The sequence below is a fragment of the Colias eurytheme genome, chromosome 2, assembly GCF_061535395.1.
Source record: "Colias eurytheme isolate Ceu_HAF_F1 chromosome 2, ilColEury1 Martin Lab GWU primary, whole genome shotgun sequence".
NCBI lineage: Eukaryota > Metazoa > Arthropoda > Insecta > Lepidoptera > Pieridae > Colias > Colias eurytheme.
In genome coordinates, this window is record NC_142981.1 from 5,594,204 (window position 1) to 5,605,622 (window position 11,419).

Here is an 11,419-nt window from a genome sequence, read left to right on the forward strand (position 1 = left end):
ATTTTCAATCCATATAAGTACATAAGATGTCTTTTTCCTAATTTACTAACATTAAAACTTGATAGTTTGAGAATGTATGTATGTGAGTAGCTCTTTCACACAAAACCACTGAGAACGAATTTTGGCAGTGATGTAGCTTAATATATCAGAGTAGTACATAGGTTTTGTTATTATTGTTTTTAATAATTTTAAATGTACCACATACTACATAATCAATACCTACAATATTTTTGTAAACTAGCACCAATAGGTACTTGGCACAAACACAGTTCATAATATATTTTTTATTTAAAAAACATGAAAAAATAAGTTTAAAAATATATGTTCATTAATTACATTTATATGTATAATGCAAAGAGCAGACAGACAGTACATAAGGCAGTACCTATTCATTTTTATTCCTTCTGATTAAACGCTTGATATGAAACATCATAAAATTTATCCTTGTTTTAATTAAAAAAATTATGAATATTAATATGTAGTTACTTAGGTATTATAATCAATAAAAAACTAACACACTAACTATTAACTATTGTGCATTTGACATATAAATCAGTAAATGGTTACAATAATAATTATCTTCTTCTTCTTCTTCTTATATATAAAAATGAATCGCAAAATGTGTTGGTAAGCGCATAACTCGAGAACGGCTGAACCGATTTCGATAATTCTTTTTTTATTATATTCCTTGAAGTACGAGGATGGTTCTTATGTAGAGAAAACGTAAACATGTACCACGGGCGAAGCCGGGGCGGACCGCTAGTTATTAATAAATATGGACTTTTCCTATAACAATATTATTTTCTACTATTACTTTGGACCCTTAGAAAAAGTTTTGATTACTTAACTAGCTGTCAAAAATCACTACATCAGACTAGAAATAAGTTAGAAAGACTACAACAAACAAGCCATTTTATGCTCAGAATATTTATGTTATTGACACTTATTTTCAACAGCCCATTCAATGCCATTGCCTGGCAGTGGACTATTTATAAATGGGGAGATCCATGTAAGGTACCATTTAGATCCAAACACTTCAATAAGGTTCAATTTTAAGCCCTTATTATATGAAATTTCCTTAGAACTTGATTTTCTTTCAGGTGTCACCTTGCCTTTGATTAAATTGTTGAAATGGTAAAAAAACAGGAAACCAGTGAACACACCTACAATAAAATTTATTTCAACTAAAAATACATAAATACTCTCTTCCCCAAAATCTATGACAAAGGTTGCTAGTGGGAACACAAACTTTCCTATAATAAGGCCTTGATTCCATTTTAAAAATTTGCTTAAGAAAAATATATTGTAGTAAAAAGAATAAAACATTGCAACAAAAATATAGAAAGTAAAGCACATAAAGTATCTATGGTTATAATAACCGACACAACAGGCGAAGAATGTACAATGATGATCTCTTTTTAAGATACAAATATCACAAGTATCACAGTGCCAAGCTCGAGGTGGCCTTAAGCACTCACACACAGCACACATGGTCCAATCATCTTTGTTTTCAGAGTCCAAATGTTTACCTCTTATACTAGTATCAGTGAACATACCAAAAATCATATTTCCTAAAATATTCATTAATAAAAATGTTGCACATGTGTAATGTAAATAGTAAGGTATAGTCCACTCCTGTACCACGGTCGGTAACACTACACATAGTTCAAAATATAAAAACGCTGGCACTAACACAAATATTATTGTCAGATATGTACCATGTTCAAGAAGTCGCTTCAGCTGTTTATTTTTGGTAAATGTTAACTTTAAAAGCATTTTTGTTGTTGTTAAAAGTTTCTTCAACTTTTGTACCTTATGATTTTCTCGAAAATATCTCAATTCCACGCCTAGTTCTAACCACAGTTCTAACTCTCTGAAAGAAGTAAGTACAAAACATTTATAATTTATTGTTTATTAATTCATTTTTGTATAGAGGTATGTACTGTTTCTATAAAGTTGTTATCATAATCGTTAATTTGGTTATGGATGTTTTATAATATTTTAAATTAATGAATTGTTAGGAACTTTCTAAAATTGTGTGAACAAATTTAATTGTGTCAGAAAAAAATGTTTTATTGACATAAAAATTACTGTATATATTACCTCTTACGTAGTTTTAAACTACTGTAGTGTAGCTTGAGAAATTTTAAGTATTATTTAGAAAACCTATAGGTATTTCAATTACGATATTTTGAATACCTAGGTACTTTATTGACTTTTCTTCACGAAGTAAATTGACAACTGACAGATAACAATAATTGACATTTCAGAAAACAAAGTCAGTTAATTTTTTCAGGGAAATAAAAGGCACGTGAATCGTGATAGCACAAGCAATTTTATCTCTACGTGATCTCTACCACTCTCTACCTTCCTTAAGCAGTGGCAGTTAATGAAATTGAGTTTACCTTGGATTTTCAACTTTTAGATTTTCATTAGTTTCAGATTTACAAAAATTTTGCAATTTTTTTTATTCAATTTTTTATTCAAGGGATATTATGCGATATCTTCACAGGATATCTTTCTGTTATTCATAGTTGCAAATTTCTTTAGCGCTGGCCCGAACCTGTGCTAAAGAAAATTAAAATACACATAAAAATGGTAAATAAGCAGATAGTATTGCGGGCGCGACTTGTACCTATGAGCAGTAATCCCCTCCACATTTAATAATTTATAAAATTCCATTTAAAAACGGTTCAGTTGCAATGACTACAAAAACATTCACATACACTGCAAATTTTAATAAACATAGATCTCTTAAATCATCTCACCAATCCAGGCAAATCAAAACAAATTCAAATAGGCAAAAATCATTAAAATTAATTCAGACTTTCTTATATTTATTTATTTATAATATATTATCGTAGGAACATCGTAGGCATAACTAGAAATCGGATGGAGAACAATAAAACAAAAAATATAGAATTTTAATTTTTTATTCAACTAAAAAAATTGTAATCAACACAATTTTAGCGGATTGAGACTTTTTTAGAAGACAATAGCAAAATAAATAATAGAAAATTACATACAAATATCATCCTAAGATTCTCTTACACTTAATTATAAAATCTTCAAAAATATTTCTATGTATATAACGTTACATTATTCTTAACAGCAACACCGCCAATCTTATAAATACCACAATTCACGTGTTATATAAACATTTAGTAATTTCGTATTTGTGAACATGCAAAAATAAGAACAATAGAGGAGGGCAGTATACAACGCTAAAAGCGTCACTAATTTAGATTCAACGCTTGTAGAATTTCTTGCTGGTATCTTTGGCCATGTCGACGAGAGTCTGGGCGGGTTTGAAGGGAGCGCCGTATAGGCCTTGATACTCTTCCATCTTCCTAACTAATTTGTCCGCGCCAAACTGGTCCACCCATCTAAAACAAATATATTTTTTATACATGTTGAAAACACTGAAGCACTGCAATAATATCATTGATAGAGATTCATTCATAAAATAATATGTTCCCAAAATTTTAATATTTGACCCCCTCCTTCTCTTTTTGCGACCCTGTTATGTGAACGCATTTTATGGTCAGCCAGAATTTTTATGTAATTATCCTTTTTTAAAATAATATCAAAATGGAAATGATATAAAAGAAATATTTTTAGCGTGTAATTAAAAGTATTATAAAATTATTGATATACCTGAAAGGTCCTCCAGTGAAAGGCGGGAACCCAAGACCGAAAACAGCACCGACATCACCCTCGAGCGGGCTGTGTAAGATTTTCTCCTCTAACGACAGTACCGCTTCATTGACAAACCTGTAAAACGTATATTTTAAAATAAGGCATGTTAAAAACAACGATAATAAAACTTCGCAATCGATTTTTGCGAAATGTAATGCTAAATTCATAAAAAAAAGAAATTATCAACAAAAAACGAATAGATCCAAAATAATTTCTTTTTTTATGAAAAAAAGGCATAATTTCCTTACCTAGAAACCATTCTCAGCTGCTGATCTTCGACGGTAGCAGCACCGCGTGGCTCGAGCGAATACTTTTCTTTCAAAAGCTGCACAGCATCCTGGTTCACGTCTTTGCTCTTGCTGCCCTTCTCGTAAATGTAAAAACCTTTGCCCGACTTCCTGCCCATGAAGCCGGATTTCACCAAGTCTTGCATGATGTTCAAGTCACCCCCGCTGATTCTGTCGCCGAACGCCTATAAAACACACATTACGTACGTAAGTTTCAGTGCATTAAAAAAGAGTCAACTTACCTGTTTCTGATATGCGTAATTAATCAATAAAATTAATTTCTATTAAATAAAAATAAAAAAAATATTTATAAATAGTTTCAAACAAATTGATCTATCGGCATAAAAAAATACTTGATAAGTTCTTATTGTTTTATATACCTTTGCCAAATCAACAGCAATGTGAGCGCCAACATCGATTCCGACTTCGTCAGCCAAAGTTGCTGCTCCCACTGGGAAACCAAACTCCTTGGTCATATTGTCCAGAGCTTTCGGGTCGACACCTTCTTGCAATAGCCTGTGTAAATAAATAGTACGAGTTCATAAAGCCTTTGAAAGAAAGGAATTTGATCTTATCATCTCTTTCTTTTTAGGATTTTTTTGGTTTTTAGGTTTACCACACAGATTAGCAGGGAACAGCTAGTAATTTATAGTTTGCAAAAAAATGCTCATGAATCCACTGCACAGCCTTGTGTCCAGATGACGAATAATTTAGGCCACCAATGTTGGGAATTTCCGTGGACCACGCAGGAGAGTAGAATCAGGGAATAGCTAATAGCTAATAGTACAAAATAATTGCTATAAAAGATATCAAATGGTCATAGAATCTCACCTAATAGCCTCGCTAAGCATGGTGGACAGGATCCTGGTGGTATAAAAGCCGGGTCCGTCTCCCACGGTGATCACCACCTTGCCCTGGCGCAGCCCCACTGCGACTGCGGAGGCTGCGGTGTCGTCACTGGTGCCCGGGTGACGGATGATCTCGAGCAATTGCATCTTGTCCACAGGCGAGAAGTAGTGCATACCTGTGTATAACGCGAATCATGTAAAAAGAACGCTGGATGAAAGTGATGGGGTGTGTTTTGGCATGTATCGAGTTTAGCACGAAAGTTATTTGCTTTATTGCTTATTTTATTTTTGAAGTAGGCTCTCGAGTCGTGGCTTCGCAACTACATATTTTTTATTCTTATACCACCTCATAACATCAAATAGACCAATAAATCGCCAATGCGCAGCTTAACCGTCAGCGTTCTTTTTACATGACGCGACCTATATTATATAGTGAAATATATCAATACCAAGAACCAAACGGGTGTTTAATTTTGACTCCACTGCTATGTAAGAGAGCTGCAACATAATTGTTTATACAATGACATATATTTTATTAAATTAAACTTTGCAAAAAACACACGTAAAAAATTTGAAAACAGGAAAAATATAACAGTTTCAAACCATTGAAGATTCAATCACATAAAAAAAATTACCAATAACTTTCTCAGGACGGCTGCTACCAGCTGCGATTTTCGTGATAGGAATAGCACTGGTATTGGTGGCCACGATGCAATGTTTCGGCACCACCGCCTCGATCTCCTTAATAACTTTGTGTTTGATATTAATGTCTTCAAACACAGCTTCAATTACGCAATCAGCATTCTTAAACTTAGAGTAGTCCAATGTCGGTAATAGATTCGAGATGTATTTGTCCTTTTGCAGCCTAAAAAATGAAAAATTAAATATTTTTTAGGAACACTGTCAATGGACAGTCCGAATTAAAAAAAAATGTTTGACAAAAAATTTTTTGCAACACAAATACATACCTATATAAAAAGAACGATAAAATGATTTAAATTACTCACGCGCTAATCCTTTTGCGTTTAACAGCGTTGGTAAGACCAGTCTGAATTTGTCCCATGCCGCGATAAAGGCCAGCGTTAGTAGCGTCCTTCATCACTACATTGTATCCTTTGTCAATTGAAACTTGGACTATACCAGCGCCCATCAAACCAGCTCCCAGAACACCAATCTGGAATGTGTAAGTTTTCATTTATACATAAATACATAAAGCTTGATGAATTCAAGGGATGTATTCAGTTATCAATACAAAAAATTAACAAAAAATCATGAAAAAATATGGGTTATTCTATATTCTTGTCCATTTTCTCCACATAATGCGTCTAAATTGCAGATTCTGGGCTATATAAAATTTTTTAACCAAAAAGCAACTTGTGACGACTTTGAAAATCAACTTACTGTCTTGACATCAACTTGTGACTTTCCAAATCTATTTTTCTTACACTCAGTCTGTCCACGGAAGAGGCCGATCAAGCCCTTGCTTTGAGGAGTCATGGCCAATTCACCGAAACCCTGTGCTTCAGCCTCAAAACCCGCAACGGGGCCTTTGTCTACTCCTACCCTGACTACTTCCAAAATCTGTAAATAGACAAATAGCAAGATATGGGCATATTAGATTTTTTTTTACAGGAAAAACTTATGCTTATATGGTTATAATTTAACACAAAACTACTAACCAATTAATACTCTGACAAAGTAACATGTACTGTATTATGAAATTTTGGCCAGAAACACATATTCATTTAAGTCTATCACAGTATTTTAGTACAAATTATAACTTACTTTCAAAGGTGCTGGGTAGAGACCCCGAGAAGCCTTCATAACTTGTTCTTTGGCCTTATTGAAAATAATGTTCTTCACAAAGTCCCACTGCATTACAGTACCAGTAACTTTGTCCATCAGACCCTTTTTCTTTTCAATCTTCATTTTTCCAGAAGCAATATCTTTAGCCACTTGGATTGCAACTTTTTCTAAATATTGCATTGTATTTTCTTGTGGCTGTCCAAGACCTGATTGTTAAGGAATTGTCATATAAAATATTATAGTATTATTAAAGCATAGATTTATAGGAATGATAAGTTTTAAGGTATCTTACCAGGTCCCAGCGGTGAAACAAGCAAGTCTACAATTCCCAATTTCTTAGCTTTATCAGCCTTTACTGTTTTTCCTGTTAAAGCGAGGTCCAAAGTGGTAGGAATTGAAGTTAATTTTGGCATCCTAAAAATACAAGAAAATTAAGAATGATTTTTTTAATTCTTTCGCCTTTGTTTTATGTCAAATTCAATTTTCTTAAAAATATACAAATAATATATGTACTAGCTAGGAGAAAAAAGCCTTCAAAAATGTTACCTGTATACAATTATATATTACCTCTGAGTTCCCCCACCACCAGGCAGTAAACCCAACATGACTTCAGGTAGGGCAAAACCAGTTTTCGAATCTTTTACTGCAATGCGGTAATGACAGGCAAGTGCTGTTTCTAAACCACCTCCAAGGCAGCTTCCTTGTATAGCAGCTATGTAAGGTTTTCGGGACTTTTCCATTTGATGGAAAATTGAATGACCTAAATAAACAAAGTTGTTAAGTAATAGTAGTTTAAGAAGTAATACACTGATAACCCAACCCTAATTTCCTATAAGGGTAGAGCCTGCACACTAGGCCTATGAGAAAACTTCATTTTTATGAATCGGCAAATACTTTATTGTATTTATGTTAAACATTCTCAGAAACTTTCACATGATATTTATAGGATTGATACATCTACGGTTGTTTTTTAATTGTGTTGTCAGTGGCTAGTGCTATTCAAAAGATTAAATGTGTAGAGTTTATGACTATGATCAATTATTTTGTACATTATGTGGGTACTTGATAAAATTTATTTTAGAAAAAGGTATTCAAGAGCATTGTTCTGACAATTTCAATGATTATGGATTACATTTAATATATTTTAACCTTTATATTAGTTTAAAATGACAAACGAACAACTCACCACTCTTGGCTAAAGCAACAACTTCATCTTTTGTTGTGCAGTTTTCAATCATTCCAATGTCAGCGCCTGCTATGAAGCATCCCGGTTTACCCGATATTAATACAGCTGCCTCAATTGCTGGATTTGATTCTATTTCATTTACAATGTTCTTGACTTCGTCCATTACAGCTGTATTTAATGAATTTACCTAAATCACATATACTTATTAGTTATGGATGTATTCGGTCTGATGGCTGATGAAATAAGCTTAGTAAATATGTATCATGATAATTACAGAAAAAAAAGTATGTTTTAAATGTTCAAATAGGTAATCTAAAAAAGCTATGAATATAAATAAGCACATGCAGTTAAAAATGAATAATTGATGTGATATTTAAATTGCAGTTTATATAGGTAGGTTCTGGATGCACCTTAACATTGGGTGAGTCTATAGTTACGACATAAACCCCGTTAACTAATTTGCACTTGGTGTGGACGTTTGAAGTTGCGGCAGCCGCGAAGGTCCTGCTATGCAGTTCTGAAGCAATACAGAAGTGATAATTAAAAGAAAACCTCATATTTCTAATGTTTTCTTATACCGATATATGTTTCATAGATATAGTTTGCAAAAAGTTAAAAAGTTACAAAATACTTACCATTAAAAAGTTTAACATTGTTGCGATGTTTCAGGATTTTTAGTGCATTAAACATTTTACTGTTCGACATTTTGTAAAACTATTATATAAACAGAAGAATTAAAACACTAATTGCATTTAAATAATAACTTGATAATTTGGACCCAGACTTTGAACCTAAACTTTCTTAATAGGGGGAGAGGGCAGAGGAAGCGCGAGGAGAGGAAATCTAATTTTGACAGATTAATACGTAATTTGACAGTCAAGTGTCAAAGCTGTCATTGGGAAATGGGAAATATGTGGGAAATGCTTTTAATAAAAGTTGCCTAATGAAAAAATTTGATCTAGAGAATTTGCCACGAAAAAAGTCCCACGGTAATGTGAATTGAAAACACTGAAAATATTTGACTGGTCCGCCATATTTTAGAAACAACCAGAAACAACCAAGAAACAACAAATACCAATCCAGTTTCCACAAGAAGCTTACATCTTGCTTGAACCATATGTGCAGAAAATGCAGAAAATGTGGGATCTGACGAAACAAAGGATTATATTGAAAAACTTAAATAAAAATGTACAAATAAATTACACTTCGCACAAACCATTATAGGTCTACCAGAATCTGATGGCATATTTATATTTACGAAATAAAAGATTTTCATATGGCAATTTTATTTGACAACTATCAAATTGGTTGTCAAATTATTTGTCTTCTTTGCAATTGATAAATAATTTTTAGGATTTTGTCTAAAAAATCTTCGAAAATGTCGAAAAAGCCGCTGCGATCACAAGTAAGAGGTGTTGTTTATAATGTGTATAGAAAAACATTCGATGAAAAAGGGTCAAACACATCACAATTTTCAATTTTGAAGATTTTATTGGTAAATTGGACTTACCCGTTTTGATACTTAAAGTAAAAAATATTATAAGTCGGTAACTATAATATTGTTTGTTGATTACAATATAATTTTATGGAAATTTATTACAGGAGTTTCCAATACGGCTATTCGTCAAGTCCAAGCTGTCCAAGTCAATTTTATAATGTGTGTATCTTTAATACTTACGAAAATAAACATAGTTTTATTTTATTTTATAAAAAAATATTTATCTTGTTTTGATCTGCGTTATCATTACATCCATATTTTTACATGGCATAATGATAATGAATATACAAATATAGGTATGTGTAAATAATAATATGTATTACATAGATAAAATTAGTAATATGTATATTATACATGTAAGTATGTACCTACATAATATTAAGTGGATATCTCATTATTAAGTACAGTATTGTTCACTTATGTAATGTGACTAATGATGTTGAGGACAAAATAAAAAATAAGCAGTATCAAGATCGTTCAGTCCATTTTCCCTAGGGTTGCACACTCAAAATTTTGATTTCCCAATTTGCCATCAGATTCTGGTTTACCTATACCATCCACACTACGGGTGCTAAATAACTAATAGAAAATATAGTAATGTTATACATAACATAGTAATGGTTTAATTATTCTCTATGTTCTCGATACACTAGCGTATAATAAATAGTTAAACAACCACACAAACATTGAGGTGGCGTTTTATATGAATCTTTTCACATCTATTTTTCCCTAAATGTAGGGGTATTTTAATTCAATAACACTGTTAAGGCGCCGACAGCGCCCCCTATGTCCTGATAATCTTTCATCGCTATTCAATGTACATATACGTATATAACATTTCAGCTCAATCGGTTATCGGGAAGTGAATCAAAGTTACTTGCTACATGTCATCGAGATCAGACATAAATGCTCATAAAATAAAAACTACAGGGCCTATCCGAATAAAATTTTTATGGAACCAATTTGACACCATTCCGCATCAAACAAAAAGAATCATGAATCATGTAAATCGGTTCAGAAACCTCGGAGTAATCGGTGTACATACATAAAAAAAATAATTTGGAAAATCCAAAAGTGCACGCCTCATAATTTTTTTTTAATAAATATTTATTAATTATTATTTTTGTTTATTTAATAACAATTAAACCACATCGAATCAGACCCTGAAAAATGAAAGGGTTCTATTCCTGAGCATACTCAAGCGTAAGAGAAAAAAAAAGACTCGATTAGTAAAGTATTTCGGTCGCTATCGTGTTAACAAGAAAAAGGATCCGCACATACAGACACACGGACGTCCAAGACAGAACTTTTTTAAACTGTTTTTTAACTAGTTTAAATAACAAAAATGACATCAAAAATATCATGAACGTTAAAAATAGTGTTTTTTCTTAATATGTGTGTGTATGTATTATCTTACAAGTGCAATGTATGATACATAAAGACATTTTAAGTTTGAAAAATCAGATGTTTTGCGCGAAGTGACAGTAGTACCCACCTCAACGCTTCGCTTATGAGGCGTGCAATATACCGGCCGAATTGATAACCTCCTCTTTTTTATACCGCATTTTACTTAATAAATATGGTGTGTGTATACCTAATGCACAGTACGTAGGTACTAAAATAGCATTTTTTACTCTGTCTGTCTGTCTGTTTATATCGGCAAATCTCTGTGAAAGGCTGGTCTGATTTTAACGGGACTCTGACTGACGGAAAGCTTATGTAATCAGGTGTCTTTTCCATTGAAGTATTTATATAGTATACATTCGGCTTTTCTCAACGATTGCAATTTTATATAAAAAAAATTTCCCGCTTTGTTTGTTAAACTTATTAACTAGATGGGACAGGATAATGATGGCGACCCCACCTACCAATCTCCCCTAAACACTATACCTACCCTATCAAATAAAATTGCGACCTCTGAGAGTCTGCTAACTAATAAAATGTAACATATAAATTTATAAAGAATAGAAAAAATTCGATCACGAGGCGGAAATTTATATTTATAAAGCATTTGAATGTCATAAAACCAAATATGTATATCAAAATGTATCATTTCAATGGACTATTCAAAATTCATCCCACTTGATATGGCTAT

At 32.5% G+C, this 11,419-nt stretch overlaps 2 protein-coding genes across 3 annotated transcripts; both read right to left on the reverse strand.

The window, feature by feature from the left end:
• Positions 1 to 903: 903 nt before the first annotated feature.
• On the reverse strand, positions 904 to 2,235 carry LOC149910350 (putative palmitoyltransferase ZDHHC24). 2 transcript variants are annotated; one of them, XM_090112825.1, is made up of 2 exons: positions 2,104 to 2,235; positions 904 to 1,873 (listed from the first exon to the last, which is right to left on the reverse strand). In XM_090112825.1, the coding sequence occupies exon 2, from the start codon at positions 1,774 to 1,776 to the stop codon at positions 934 to 936; it is 843 nt and encodes a 280-aa protein (XP_089968951.1). In that variant the 5' UTR covers positions 1,777 to 1,873; positions 2,104 to 2,235; the 3' UTR covers positions 904 to 933. The 2 variants fall into 2 exon arrangements, with proteins under 2 accessions (XP_089968951.1, XP_089968959.1); XM_090112833.1 differs by having other exon boundaries at positions 2,111 to 2,216.
• Positions 2,236 to 2,917: 682 nt separating this feature from the next.
• On the reverse strand, positions 2,918 to 8,674 carry Mtpalpha (monolysocardiolipin acyltransferase Mtpalpha). The gene is made up of 14 exons (XM_090112844.1): positions 8,462 to 8,674; positions 8,237 to 8,343; positions 7,827 to 8,013; positions 7,208 to 7,400; positions 6,933 to 7,054; positions 6,620 to 6,846; positions 6,236 to 6,415; positions 5,842 to 6,008; positions 5,470 to 5,699; positions 4,818 to 5,010; positions 4,367 to 4,502; positions 3,948 to 4,171; positions 3,658 to 3,774; positions 2,918 to 3,386 (listed from the first exon to the last, which is right to left on the reverse strand). Exons 1-14 carry the CDS (start codon positions 8,529 to 8,531, stop codon positions 3,248 to 3,250), a joined length of 2,292 nt encoding a protein of 763 aa, XP_089968970.1. The 5' UTR covers positions 8,532 to 8,674; the 3' UTR covers positions 2,918 to 3,247.
• Between the last annotated feature and the right edge of the window lie 2,745 nt (positions 8,675 to 11,419).

Bases quoted from the DNA above. Each gene is read 5' to 3' on its own strand.
- LOC149910350 (XM_090112825.1), bottom strand. From the start codon at position 1,776: ATGCTTTTAAAGTTAACATTTACCAAAAATAAACAGCTGAAGCGACTT.
- Mtpalpha (XM_090112844.1), bottom strand. From the start codon at position 8,531: ATGTCGAACAGTAAAATGTTTAATGCACTAAAAATCCTGAAACATCGC. The intron at 8,014-8,236 runs GTGCATCCAGAA...TATGTGATTTAG, and splicing joins TAGACTCACCCAATGTTAAG to GTAAATTCATTAAATACAGC. The intron at 5,011-5,469 runs GTAATTTTTTTT...CGTTATACACAG, and splicing joins CCGTCCTGAGAAAGTTATTG to GTATGCACTACTTCTCGCCT.